This window comes from Rhineura floridana, chromosome 2 (genome assembly GCF_030035675.1).
Source record: "Rhineura floridana isolate rRhiFlo1 chromosome 2, rRhiFlo1.hap2, whole genome shotgun sequence".
NCBI classification, from domain to species: domain Eukaryota; kingdom Metazoa; phylum Chordata; class Lepidosauria; order Squamata; family Rhineuridae; genus Rhineura; species Rhineura floridana.
The window spans coordinates 214,176,296-214,191,103 of NC_084481.1; the positions used below are offsets into that span (position 1 = coordinate 214,176,296).

At 44.1% G+C, this 14,808-nt stretch overlaps 1 protein-coding gene and 1 long non-coding RNA gene across 6 annotated transcripts in view; one reads left to right on the forward strand and one right to left on the reverse strand.

Annotated features, from left to right (window-relative positions):
- Nucleotides 1–9,589, reverse strand: part of LOC133377664 (cholesterol 24-hydroxylase) — a 60,804-nt gene extending 51,215 nt beyond the window's left edge. Inside the window, exons 1-2 of one of the 2 annotated variants that reach the window (XM_061612123.1) lie at nucleotides 9,366–9,588; nucleotides 1,274–1,351 (exon numbers count right to left, since the gene is read on the reverse strand). In XM_061612123.1, coding sequence (XP_061468107.1) covers nucleotides 1,274–1,351; nucleotides 9,366–9,502 — 215 coding nt within the window. In that variant the 5' untranslated portion in view covers nucleotides 9,503–9,588. Of the gene's footprint in view, nucleotides 1–1,273; nucleotides 1,352–9,365 lie in introns of both variants that reach the window. The other variant, XM_061612124.1, reaches the window with a different exon arrangement.
- LOC133377666 (uncharacterized) overlaps nucleotides 8,154–14,808 on the forward strand; it is a 29,681-nt gene continuing 23,026 nt past the window's right edge. For 3 of the 4 annotated variants that reach the window (XR_009760765.1, XR_009760764.1, XR_009760766.1), the window contains exons 1-2: nucleotides 10,498–10,757; nucleotides 13,647–13,724. This is a non-coding gene — a long non-coding RNA (uncharacterized LOC133377666). Of the gene's footprint in view, nucleotides 8,456–10,497; nucleotides 10,758–13,646; nucleotides 13,725–14,808 lie in introns of those variants that run through there. The other variant, XR_009760767.1, reaches the window with a different exon arrangement.

Consider the following 14,808-nt stretch of genomic DNA (forward strand, 5'->3'; position numbering starts at 1 on the left):
AAATCCCCACACAGCCATTAAGCTCACTGGGTGACCTTGGGCCAGTCACTGCCTTCCAGCTTCAGAGGAAGGCAATGGTAAAACCACTTCTGAATACCGTTTACCATGAAAACCCTATTCAAAGGGTCGCCATAAGTCCGGTCAACATGAAGGCAGTCCATTTCCATTTTCAAACATGATTGCACAGAAATAAATCAAATGATCAAACCCACCCTCCCTTCTCCTCCCTCCTATCTCCTCCCTCCCCCTTACTTTGTTCCTCCCCCTTCCCCTTCCAATCCCCTCCTTCCCCTTCCAATCCTCTCCTCCCCCTCCCCTTCCTTTTCCCCATGGTCAGTTTTACCTATCTTAAGCATGATTGCACGAAAGTAAATACCAGTGAACTCTATAAGCATGCAAATTATCAAACCTGCCCTCCCCTCCCCCTTCTTTTGCCCCCCTCCAATATGCTCCTTCCCCCTCCCACTCTTCCTCCCCATGGTCAGTTTTTCCTATCCTAATCATGATTGCATAGGAGTAAATCCCATTGAACTCAATAAGCATGCAAATGATCAGGCCTGCTTTTCCCCTCCTTCCTCTCCCCTCTTCCTCCTCCTCTCCCCTCTTCCTTCCTCCTCCTCCCCTGCCCACTCCAACCCTCCCACCCTAGTCAGTTTTATCTATCCTAAGCATGATTGCACAGGAGTAAATCGCACTGAACTCAATAAACATGCAAATGATCAAACCTGTCCTCCCCTCCCCCTCCTGCCTGCTCCCATCCCAGTCCTCCCCTCTGCCACGTTACCAAATTCTTCCAAGCTACACAGGAAGTGGATTGGACTGTGGAAGACCAACCATAATGGTGTTTGCATTTTGACCAATTTGTAGGGCAGTACAATATCTCAGAGAGGAGGTCAGGTCTCCTGCTCCCCTGGTGCATTCACTATAGCTGCCCAATTTTCCTGCTTTTAAAGTTTGATAGAAATATCTGTTGGCTATAGGTACGTTCTTAAACTGCAAGGTTTTTGCCTATTAGTGAATATGTTTTGGAATGTTACACACATCTCCTGAAACATTGTACCAGATAAAAGATAATACTAGTTATAGTATTATTTTATGATTGATAAAGTATGTATAATTAATAGGAGTCGTACAAAAGAAAAACAAAAAACCCAGCTTCTATCTGCAGACTTCCACATACAGATAAAAAACCCTGAAGACACTGTATAGACCTCTGGCATTGCAATTCATAGTCTCTTATCTTAAACTCTTTGAATAATTTAAAAAAACTTACCATTGCAGAAAGAGATTGTAAACAGGCTCCTTAGCTTTGATCATTCTCCACATGATTGGCAGGTGACCCAAGAAAAAGCTGCAAAAATTTTAAAAAGCAGGACTTAAAGCATGTATGGCACATACATTAATGGAGGATTCACATACATTTAATGGAGGATTCAGATGACAATGGAAGGAAGGTGAAATAAAAGATTTCCTGTATGATTCCCTACATCAATTTTACAGTAAAATGCATGACGACTCTTAGCAAGTAACATAGGGTACAAACCAGTCCTAGAGAACATAAGGAGACCCATACACACATAGAGCTTCTGTGGAAGGTAGGGTGGCCAGGTTAAAAAAAAAAAAGAGGACAAGGTTTCTGTTATCTTCAATAATGGTCAGGGCTGGCCCTACCATTGCAGGGGGGGGCGCAAATAGTATGGCAGGCTGTTGAGGAACAGAGCTGTGCAGACAGCCCTATACCCCCTAAACTATCCTGCTGCCATCTCCTGAGATAGAGGGTGCTATTCCCTCACCAGTGTTGTAGTGAGATTCAGACACCAACCTGGTAGACTTCTGTATGTGAAACATAGGGGGCACCATTTTGTCCTTCGCTTTAGGCAGCAAAACATGGCTGGCCTAGTTAATGTTGGAAGTGGGGCAAGAGCAACTCCTGTTTTGTTCTTTTGTTTATGTTCCAGAAGGGAGATAGAGTTAGGGTCCTCCAGATGGCTAGGCTTGACTACCTTTACCAGTGATGCTCTGACATCCTTCCTTCGCAGACTGATATGCTTAGGGAAGCTTATCTGTCTCTCCTCCTCCGCCCTTTCCCTTTCTTCTCTTCTTCGACTGTTTGAGAGGAGACACCTTTGTCTCTGCTCTCTCTCTCCTCTGAGCCATGAGGGCAACTCCCAAACCTGGGCGTTGCGCCTCCAACTTAGTTAGAACTAGGTATGCCTTCCTATCTACTATGTATTTCTCAGAGCTTGGAAGATTACTTTTAAAAAGTAATAAATTACAGTTACAGTTACATGGCCCAAAAAAGTAGTAATTACCGTTACAATTACAATTGCTCTGAAAGCAACTGATTACTTTACTTTTCTTCCAAAGTAATCACTACAATTACATTTCAGTTACTTAAAAAAAACGCCTACAAGGTGCTGGCCTTGGCTGCTGCACATCTAAGTAACCTAAAACAACATTAAAAATAAACAAACACATACAAAGGTAGTAGAATAATTATTTTTATTCATAAGATAGCAATGGTGGTCTCTCCACTGGTAAGGGTGGTGGGGAGGGAGGCTGAGGCCACTACTCAGATCTTTGCATGTCAAATCAAGTGCAACCCCCCCACTCAGCCAGCCAGCATAATCTCTCTCACTTAACCACCTCCCAGACCCTGCCCTGCCACCAACTAAGGGACACTCACTCAAGCAAACATTTTCCCCTGAGATGCAAAAAACTTAAAATACTGCAAATGAAGCACAGTAGCCGAAAGGGTGGTGGAGGCCACTTTGTGTGCCAAATGCAAACACAGAATTCTCTCTCTCTCTCTCTCTCTCACACACACACACATACACACACACACACACACGTGCGCGCACACACACATTGTCATCTTTCACCTCCACAGTTCTTTATCTCCATTCTGCTGCTGCCTCCTTCTCCTTTATTTTATCCATGTTCTTGACCTCCTACTCCTTTCCCCCTCCACTCCATTCTTCACCACCACTATCCATTTTTTTAAATAATTGTTTTCTCCACTCCACCCCGTCTCACTCTCCGCCTCCTCCCTCAGCACCTCCTGCCCATCCACAGAGCATGAGGAAAGAGCGACACTGCACAGAAGCCCAGTTTGAGGTACATGATTTTCACCCACAAATCAAAGGAGCAGAAGACTTCCTCGGCTCCCCCCCCAAAGTAATGCCCAAAAGTAATTCTGGAAACGTTACAATTACTCCACAAAAGTAGTAAAATTACTCCTAGTTCTATTACAATCAAAATGTAATGGAATTACCCACTCGTTACTCAAAAAATAATGAATTACAAGTAATTCATTACTTGTAACTAGTTACTTCCAAGCTCTGGTATTTCTATCAATAAAGCAGCTTTTCTTATTTTACTAAGTCTTAAGTTTCAGTGATCTCAATGCAGGGTAAAAGCCTGCTTTCTTAGATAAACGCACACACTGGCACACAGCATCTCAGACCGTTGACAATCTCTGCTAATATCTATATAAATTTATATAACAGTTAAGGGCAGGCACCAGCTGGCAAGAGAGTGAGTGAATGAATTGGGGTACCTTTATATCTCTAGGTCTCTTCCTCTTCCCTCCTTTTCCAGCCATTCTATTCTATTCCCCCCCCCCCCATCCAGTTTTCAGTCTTCAGTTAGTCAGCAAGCAATCCATGGCTACTAAGCATTCTCCATCTTCATTCAGCGGTTTTGGGGGAGCCCCCTTTAGACTCCTCCCAACAGTGTTTTGTACTTCTACAAACCTTGGTGTTCCATTTCTGCTGATTCACTTTACCAACCCAATTCTCTTGTGTTGCTATTGCCATTTTGGCCACATAAGAACAGAAGTGTCCTACTGGATCAGGCTAAAAGCCCATCTAGTCCAGCATCCAGTTCTCACAGTGCTTACTGATTATAATGGCAGCATTTCTGTCCCAATTTCTAACATTCCTTTCACACTGCAGTCCCTGTTGCATTATGAAACTGCAGCTTTTTGAGCAATATACCGCCATGTCACGCTAAATTTCATTCACACCAGTGGGCGTGACAATTAGATAACTGACATTGATTGATGATTGATGTTTGGCCACAGGATAGAGAAGTTCATCAGGAGGGCTTTAAACTGAATCCTAAGGGGGAGGGAGACGTAAACTTGGTGGCAACGACTGATGAAGGCTTGTGCACAGTAATGGGAACAGAGAGATCGGCTCTAATAGGGCCCAGTAACAGTCCTCAGAAAAATGTAGTAAGGAAGCCAAGCAACAAATCACATGGTCTTTGATGTCTGTATACTAATGCACAGAGCATGGGAAACAAAAGCAGGACAAACTTGAACTCTTAATACAGGAGGGTAATTACGACTTGATAGGTATAACTGAAACTTGGTGGGATGACTCCCATGACTGGAATACAGCAATTGAAGGATATAACTTGTTCAAAAAGAACAGAAGGAATAAAAAGGGAGGTGGAGTCACGCTATATGTTAAAAATATATATCCCTGCACAGAAATACAGGAAGATGAGCTTGGTAGCTCCACCGAGAGTCTCTGGATTAAAATTAATGGGGCAAGTAATAAAAGGAATGCGGTGCTTGGAATCTACTACCGACCACCCAATCAAGAATGTAACTTTTGTAAAGCAAATTGCCAATGTTTCGAGGAGGCATGATGTAGTAGTAATGGGGGACTTCAATTATCCTGATATCTGTTGGGAGACAAATTCTGCCAAACACGGCCCCTCCAAGAAATTTCTCACTTGTGTTGGAGATAACTTTTTCCAACAAAAAGTGGAGGAAGCAACCAGAGGATCAGCTATCCTGGACTTGATTCTAACCAATAGAGATGATTTGGTGGAAGAAGTGGCAGTTACGGGAACTCTGGGGGAAAGTAACCACACCATACTTGAATTCTTGATTTTAACAGAAGCAAAAGCTGAGAGTAGCCATATGCGCACCCCGGACTTCAGGAAAGCTGATTTTAATAAACTCAGAACAATTATAAGTACGGTTCCATGACAAGCCACCCTAATGAGAAAAAGAGTCCAAGATGGATGGAAGTTTCTAAAAAAGGAAATTCTAAAAGTGCAATGGCAAGCAATTCCAATAAGGAAAAAGGGGGGGGGGGAACAGAAGAAGAAGCCAATATGGCTTCATAAAAAGCTTAGAGATGACCTGACAACGAAAAGGACACATGCAGGAAGTGGAAAGAAGGCCAGGCCACAAAGGAAGAGTACAGGCAGATATCACAAAATTGCAGGGACGGCGTCAGGAAGGCTAAAGCAGAGAATGAGCTGAGGTTAGTGAGAGATGCTAAAAGCAACAAAAAAGCTTTCTTCAGGTACGTCCATAGTAAAAGACAGAGAAAAGAAACTCAATGAAGATGGCAAAATGATAACAGATGACAAAGAAAAGGCAGAAGTGCTCAATTCCTACTTTGTCTCAGTTTTCTCCCAAAAAAGGGTCTATGACCCTCCCGGGAAACATGAAATAGAAAGGGCAGGATTGGAGCTTGAGATTGATAGACAAATGGTCATGGAATACCTAATCACTTTGAATGAGTTCAAATCGGCAGGGCCCGATAAACTGCATCCTAGAGAATTGAAGGAACTGACTGAAGAACTCTCAGAACCGCTGTCTATTATCTTTGCGAAATCATGGAGGACTGGTGAAGTGCCGGATGACTGGAGGAGAGCTAATGTTGTCCCTATCTTCAAAAAGGGCAAAAAGGAGGAACCGGGGAACTACAGACCAGTCAGCCTAACATCAATCCCTGGGAAAATTCTGGAGCAGATTATAAAGCAGTCAATCTATAAACACCTTGAAAACAATGCAGTGATTACTAGGAGCCAACATGGATTTATGAAGAACAAATCCTGCCAAACTAATCTTATCTTGTTTTTTGATCACGTAACCATCCTTGTAGACTGTGGGAATGCTGTGGACATAATATATCTTGACTTCAGCAAACCTTTTGACAAAGTGCCCCACGATACTCCGATTAGCAAGCTAGCTAAATCCGGGCTGGATGGAACAACTATCAGGTGGATGCACAGTTGGCTCCAGAATCATACTCAAAGAGTGCTTATCAATGGTTGCTTCTCAAACTAGGGGGAAGTAATGAGTGGGGTACCACAGGGCTCGGTCCTGGGCCCAGTGCTCTTCAACATTTTTATTAACAACTTGGATGAGGAGGTACAGAGAATGCTTATCAAATTTGCAGATGATACAAAATTGGGGGGCACAGCTAATACCGTGGAAGATAGAAACACAATTCAATGGGACCTTGATAGGCTCCAGCATTGGGCTAAAAACAGAATGAAATTCGACAGGGATAAATGCAAAGTTCTACACTTAGGAAAAAGAAACCAAATGCACAGTTATAAGATGGGGGATACTTGGCTCAGCAATACGACATGTGAGAAGGATCTTGGAATTGTTGTTGATCACAAGCTGAATATGAGCCAGCAGTGCGATGTGGCTGCAAAAAAGGCAAATGCAATATTAGGCTGCATTAACAGAACTATAGTTTCCAAATCGCATGAAGTATTAGTTCCCCTCTATTTAGCACTGGTTAGGCCTCATCTTGAGTATTGTGTCCAGTTCTGGTCTCCGCACTTCAAGAAGGATTCAGACAAACTGGAACAGGTTCAGAGGAGGGCAACAAGGATGATCAGGGGACTGGAAGCAAAGCCCTATGAGGAGAGACTGAAAGAACTGGGCATGTTTAGCCTGGAGAAGAGAAGACTCAGGGGAGATACGATAGCAAGTACATGAAAGGTTGCCACACAGAGGAGGGCCAGGATCTCTTCTCGATCGTCCCAGAGTGCACGACACGGAATAATGGGTTCAAGTTGCAGGAAGCCAGATTTCTATTGAACACCAGGAAAACTTCCTAACTGTTAGAGCAATATGACAATGGAACCAATTACCTAGAGAGGTAGTGGGCTCTCTGACACTGGAGGCATTCGAGAGGCAGCTGGACAGCCATCTGTCGGGAATGCTTTGATTTGGATTCCTGCATTGAGCAGTGAGTTGGACTTGATGGCCTTATAGGTCCCTTCCAACTTTACTATTCTATGATTCTATGACATGTGGGCAGCGCTTGCAAGATTGCCTTACCCCATATGTGCCCCTTCGAGCACTTCCCTCTGCGAAACAGGCACTGTTACAGGTACCACATAATAGTCATTCTACCTTTGTGAGAAGTCATTCTTTTAGTGTGGCAGCACCTATTATTTCGAACTCTTTGCCTACTGACAACAAGCAGGCATCTTTGTTGTATTCCCTTTGGTGCCCGCTTAAAACTTTTCTGTTTAGGGAAGCCTTTCCAGACACATAGATGTCGATCTGTTTTAATCTTTTTAGTTAGTAGCTGTTTTAATTGTTTTAAAAACTGGTAATTAAAAACGTATTTAACTGTTTTATTGATAATTTTAATGTTTTTTGTAAACGATTTAGAGGTCTTCACATCCAAGCGGAATATAAATTTTGTTAAATAAATAAACAAACAAACTTGGCCTGCAAGAGGTGGGTAAAATAACAATCTTGCCCACCAGCCAGATCCAGTGCCCCATCCCTATTGCAGTTCAGCACTCTAACCACTACACCACTGGCTCTCAATTGTAACGGCACAACAATAGCATGTCCATGCATGAGAAAAAGAAGCAGCCAAGAGAGGAGTTTATATTCTTTCTAATCCAGCTCTTATTTTGTAAGAAAAGCTTGAAAAACTTTTTTGAGTTTTTATTGGTATTTGGATGCTTGGAGAGTCTGTCTGCAAGAAAAATAGCACACAAAACTTCTCTGTGCAATTGACTGTTAGATTTAGGTGGACTGGTTGGGAGGGAATCTGCGAGTTTGCTGTTTAAGTAGATTTGCAGCAGTTTGCATGGATGTGTGTGGAATTTTGGCTGCAAATGCAAATCAGCCTCAGTCCCACTTGTAACCTGAAATATCAACAGTGGGCTACATTGCAGTTTTGCCATAAACTCACTTTGTTCCCCAATAACATTTATATGGATAGACTGCATTGGTATTGGCTGGACAATATAAAAATATTTTAATACTCAAAATTAGAATGATTTGCCTGCAATAAAGTCTGGATTTGAAAAAGCAGGATACCCTGGCACAGCTCTGGCTTCTACCCCAGAAGAGGCAGAAGGCCCATCCAGACTGTCACTATTTTTAGATGGCATTCAGTAATGACAAGTCCGTGGAATTCTTGGTCCCGGTCACAGCGACAAAGTCCCAGCCGGCACAAGCTGGCAAGTAAGCGTCTCATCAGCAGCGCACCCCGCGAGCAGGACGACCCACAGCAGCTACGGTGACACCAGGCAATAGGTACGATGATAACAATACAGGGCCGCAACGCCCCGGTGTTCTAGATGGAAGCACAACCGCAGCAGCAACGAAAAGGCACCGGCCACGATGAGGAACGCCAGCCGTAGCAACCCCGCCACAGAGAAGGTAAGGCTAGGGGCGCTCTTAATGGAATGATATCAGAGGGAGGGAGAGAGACAAAATACTAGCTCACCTCCTACATAAATCCAGGGATGTTTAGGATGTTTTAAAGTCGTTTTAAGATGTTGAATGATAGATGGCGGAGGAGCACCAACGCCACAACCTCCTACTCCGCCGCCATCTTGAGCTGTATGTCCCACCCTTCCTCCCAGAAGGAGTCCACAGCTAGTCACTTTTTGTGCAATGTCAAAAAATCAGTGTGAAAAAAGTTTTTGTGCATCTGAGCGTATGCGATTTAATAAGGAGCTAGGTTGTTTCTAAAAAAATAAATAGATGAGACAAGATGATAAATAGATGAGGCAAGAGAATGAAGATAAATACTGGTGCCTTTCAAATCTTCATAACCTTATAGTGCTAGTTAGTGCTTTTCTGGTAGAAAAAGAGGTGCCAGTACTCATACATTGATAAAAGTACTATGGGTGCCCGCACAAAATGGCTGGCATAGGCAGCAAAAAAAGAGGTGCAGGTACTCCATACTGGTGATTACCGTGACAAAAAAGCCCTGCTCATAGCATATTATGGGACAAATTGCTTGAAAATAGCTTGGGGGTGGGCAGCGTGTTGGCTATTTCTGCAGCAGGATAAAAAGCTTAGAATAAACCCTGGACTGAGCTGGAAGTGCCCTAGAGCATAGCAGAGTTTCCTTCCAAGTAAAACACGCATTGCACAGGATTGACTGCAGCCAGGCCCGGTTTCACCTCCTGACATCTAGGTTGTCGCCCCATAGCAGCCTGCCTGGGGTTGATGAGAATTGTCGCTCGAAAACATCTGGAGGGCACCAGGCTGCCCTCTAGTTCTCCTGTTTCTAGAGCTGCGCCAGGAAAGTGAAGCTTGCAGTGCGCAGCCGGCCTCTTACCTCTGCCTCGGGGCGCTGGGGATATGATCGTATTTCATATGGACTGACTTGATGTAGCAGCAGTAAAGCACAAACACCAGGATAGAAATAGCGAGCAGAAGGCGCAGCGAGCCCCAGATCGCCTCCAGCACTTCCATGGCGGCATCTCAGAGCTCCCCTCGCCCAGCACAATGATAAAAGTCTACCTCTTGTGGCAAAGAGAAAGGTCACTCTGGCTGGGCGGAGCCAGCAGGAACAGCTTTCGCTTTAAAGATGCAGCTCGTGCAATTCCTTCACCAGGAGACCTCAAACCCAAATCAGGTGGAGAGCCGAACCCATCGATAATTTCCAAATCCATTAATAATTTCCATCAAAAAAGCTAGGCAATTTTGTGGAATTGAGGCTCACATTGGACCAGGGGGTGTAGTCGGGGGGGGTCTTAGACCCATTACTTTTCTGGGAGCAGGTCCCAGCAGGGTCCCTCTGTCTCCAGAATCCTATGAGCTAAGCAGCATTTGTGTGTTAGCCACAAAGAAAAATCTTCTAACATGCTTCTTTATCCTTTCCTGCTGCTTGGAGCCAATCAGAGTGAAAGGAGGTGAGTCACCCATTGAGAAGACTCTTCTCAGTAGCTAACACTCTCCCCTTTCATGCTGATTGGCTCCTAGGGGGCCAATTTGTTGTGGGAGAAGGCATTAACAAGGATCACATTCTCAACCCATCAGGATGGGAGGGGGCGTGGCCGTGACTGTCATGAACGGCCCCTGCACTTCTGAATTTGCCACTACAGTACTGCATTGGACTAAGATGGGATTGACGTGCCCCCACACGCGGAAATAATTACCACGCGCGCACACACACACACACACGCCAATTGCCGAGGACAGAATTTGGGGAAGGGCCATAATTCAGTGTTAGAACATCTGCCTTGCATGCAGGTTCAATACCCAGCATCCCCAGGTAGGGCTGAAAGAGACCCCCAGTCTGAAACCCTGGAGAGCCGCTGCCAATCAGTGCAGACAATACTGAGCTAGGTAGCCCAATGGGTCAGACTCAGTATAAGGCAACTTCCTATGACCTGCCAACTGATTTGGGTTTCCCCCTTGATATAAGACTGTCTCTTGAAGGGCAGGCCCTTCCCGCTCCATCCCAGTCTGGCTCCTCCCAGCCCCAAAGGGGCTGTTCTTGCCAAAGCAAGACGGGCTGTCAGCAGGGGGCGGGCCGCTCGAACCTGCGCAGAGAGGCGGCAGTGTTGCGCCGCTCGTCGGAGCGTCTGACCGTCATGGGAGCGCTAGGGGTGATCTGCGGCTTGCTGCCCTCTGGTCGGTGCCTTCCTCGCGGTTTTTGTCTTTGACTGCTCATAAAGTCAGTGCCCATGCAGTACGATCACTTCCTCGGTGCCCCAAGGGCGAGGTAAGAGACCGCCGGGGGGGGGGCGTGCTCCATGGGAGGAGGCGGCGCATCCTGTGAACGGTCTGTTACATGCGCCTTTCCTCTTCTAGCGCTGGAATTGGCCGGCACAGCTGTTGCTGCTGGGGCTGGTCCCGAAATTGGGAGCAGGGATGGGGGCGCCTGTGGCCCCCCAGATGTTATTGGACTTCAACTCTCATCGGCCCCAACCAGCATGGCAACGACCAAGGATGATGGGAGTTGGGAGTTCAGCTACATCTGGAGGGCCACATACGTGTCCCAACAGAAGAGTCCTTATTTAGGGTTCCTCAAGAAGCAGTTTCCACTCACCCCATCCCACAGTTTCCCCATTTTTCGTTGCCAACTGCCATTCAGCATCCCCTGACTGCTGAAGATGCTTTATCTGCATTGGGCTGGGTTTTGGGGGATAGGGGATGTGCCTCCTCAGATTTTATATATATATATATATATATATATATATATATAGATAGATAGATAGATAGATAGATAGATAGATAGATAGATAGATAGATAGATAGATAGATAGATAGATAGATAGATAGATAGATAGATAGATAGATAGATAGATAGATAGATAGATAGATAGATAGATAGATAGATAGATATATAGATTTTCTTTTTGTCCTGGAGATCTCAGGATTCCTCTAACCATGCTGATACTTCCTTGTTTCTTAGTGACTCCGTTTTACCTGCAATCTTGTTGTTGGTACTCACTCAGTTTGCTATTAGAGGGAGTCATGAATTGTGCCCAAACAATCAAAATCAGGCTTTTATCAGTGGTGCCTTGAATTAAAAATCTCAGTTAGGAAGACTGGTAGAAGCTTCCTCCCCTCCCCCCACAATAGTGCAAATAACTCCTTTTCCTCACCTTTACTGCAAAATTCTCATGTGGATAAATGAAGTCAGGATAGTAAAAAATTATTAAATAAAAGTGCTGAGGTTTTATCTAAATGATGACATACACAATGTCAGGGGCCTAGAGGGAAAAAATAGAGGTGACAGAACAGTTTGAGAAAGGCAGAGGGAGGAGGTGGGTTTTAGCCTTACAGTCTGCTTTTCCCTTACTAGCAATTTTGTTAGGATGAAGGCGGTGCAGCTACCCAGCAGCCCAATGCACATTTAAATCACACAACTTTCCCCAAAGAATCCTGAGAGCTGTGGTTTTCCCCTCACAGAACTGCTAATTCCAAGTACCCTAAACAAACTACAGTTCCCATGATTCTTTGAGCGGCAGTCATGTTTACAATAATGTATGGTATGCACACAGCCTAATTCCCCCCCCCTTAAATAAAAAGTATGTTGTGGACCTGTGGATTGCCATTCTACTTGCCTAGGGCAAGGGGTAACCAAGACATGGCTAGTTATCTCGGTTGGTATACTGATAGGTCTTTTAAAACTGTTTTTAATGACATAAAATTATTGTAACCCACTCTGGGACTCTTGGGTGAAGGGTGGGTAGTTAATAATAATAATGCCTAACCCATGAATTTGTATCTTGCACCACCAAGCATTGTGATGCCCTTTACAGGTGTTCCTTCAGATTTGGCCCAAAATATTTTGGTGCCTGAAGAAGAACTGTGTCCACTGTGGTAAACAAATATAGGCTTTGAGCCTAAGATGAGATAATGAAAGGAAAATTGCCCTTTGCAGCCACCTGTGTCTCCCAAGAAGCCTCTCTGGAGAGCTGAGGGGTTGGATGGGTGGACTCCTGAACAATGAGAGATGGGGCATGGGGGAGGGTTGTTGGGTGAGAGAACTGGCTAAAATCAGGCTTGGATCCTCAGGTTAGTTAACATAAGGAAGTGTACCATCCCTTCTTCCCATCCCTCAGCCTCGTGCAGCACATCTCATATTGTTCATGAAGGTCCCCAAATCCTTCACAGAGGCAGGTGGCATGGGGAAGGTAAATATTCCTTCTGTGAACTTCCTTAAGCTGTTTTAGGATCCTAATCCTAAACTAATCCTAAACTAAATAATTTACAATTTGTTGTTATTTAAAGGTGAGATGGGCACTCTGATGTAGGCTGCTTACAGACTATGCATTTAAAGTCCATTTAAATCACATGGCTCCCCCCCCAAAAATACTGGAAACTAGTTTCTTAAGGCTGCTAGGAATTGTAGTTCTGTGAGGGGTAAACTACAGTTCCCAGGATGCTTTGGGGAAAGTCCTGTACTTTAAATGTGCATTGGGCTGCTGGGTGGTTGTACCACATCTATCTTAGCAAGATCACCAGAAGTGCTTTAAATGTATGGTGTGTACACAGCTCTAACATTATGGCCAACCCGGTTTCCCTTTCTTCTGTGTCTAGTGTAGCATGGTGTTTAACAGTGTGAGCTAAGAGCTGGGAAGTTCCTGGGCCGCACACTCACCAGGTGGCTTTCAGGCTCACCGGCATGTCTGCAACATGAGGATAAGGGTTCTAGCCTATTGTACAGGCTTGTTGCAAGGGTTACTGAAGCGGTGTATGAACAACCACTATGCACTAGCAATGTGCAGCAGCATAAAGAACCAACCCTCCTCCTCACTCCCTATGTGCATGCATTTTTATTTTTTTGTGCCTATGGAAGTATAATATTGTTGCTTTGGTGGCCCCAGGGATACATATCCTTGCTGTAGCTTGCTCCTTGCCTCCTTTCTCTGGGACTACATGCTCTTTCCTGAGGTTCTCTCCATGCAACTCCATATGCATGCACATCCTCTTGTGTTCCCTGTGGATCATTATGTTTCTTGCTATGAGTAATGGATTTTGCTGTGAAATTTATTTTTGAAGTCTCATAGGAATTCATCCTTTCTTTGACCTTGGTACTTGACTCTTACAAGGAGCCCAGAGAGTTTCATCAAGTCACGTTTGATTGTTCTTAATGTTGCAGCTTTTTCCTTGGTCACCTGCTGAATATTTGGAGAATGCTTAAAAATCAAGAGGTGTATTATGATCTCTTTCTGCAATGGTAAGTTATTTTATTTATTCAGTCAGCTTGAAATTAGAGGCTATGTCCTGCAATGACTGTTTAGACAAATATAGTCAAGAATGGTAGGACCCCGCAGGAAAGTGTGTGTGTGCATGTGTGTATACACACACACATAATTATATTATACTATATAATTAATTTATTTATTTATAATATAAATAATATAATTACTTAATTATAGTTATATATGTAATTGATAGTAACATAGTGATACTGAAATGTGGAAGTGTTTATAGAATGGGAAACAATTGCACATTTGCTTTGAGTATTTCTATCAGGCTGAGATGCATTATTGATCAAAACAATATGTATCTCTGTGTTAATGGTCTTGAGCTTCCTAGTAGAAGAAAGATGAGGTATAAAATTTCAAAAAGTATTATTATCTTCTGGTAGCATATTGTTGATGTACACCCCCCAGAGAGCCTTGCTATGGGCGGTATAAAAATTGAATTAAATAAATAAATAATAAATAATACTGCCTGACAACTTACAAGAAACCCCCAGAGGGATAGAAGAGAAAGCATCACCTTTTAGGACACCAATGACCTTGCAGTGACCTTGGTCTAAAGTATGGCTCCCAGGATCATGGTTAAGGACTCTCATGAGCTGTAACCACAGGACAAACCTTGCCTATGGAGGCAAGGAGGATAAATCTTAACCATGATCCTGGGTTTGGATGACACACTAAGCCAACACTTGGCTTAGCTGCTGTTCCGAGCTGAGCTAAGAAGCCTAGGGAGAAACAAAGAAGCCCTTGGGAGCCAGCATGTTTATGTGTTCACACTAAACCATGGTGTAACTTAGCGTTACATCACTGTGTTGGGCAGCACCTTTGTGGTGGGAAAAAACAGAGGCTAACCAGCTTCTCAGGATAGTTGTCATAACTTGTTTCCATTGCTGCAGCAAGGGGAGAGAGAGATCTTACAAGACTGTGTTACAAGGAAAATGGAGCCCTTTCTCCTTTTTTGAGCAGGTTGTTCAATACTTATAGTCAGGAATAAACAAAGTTTCAAGCAAGCGTAACAGGATCGCAGAAGCTTCAAACATTAATTTCTAATGATAC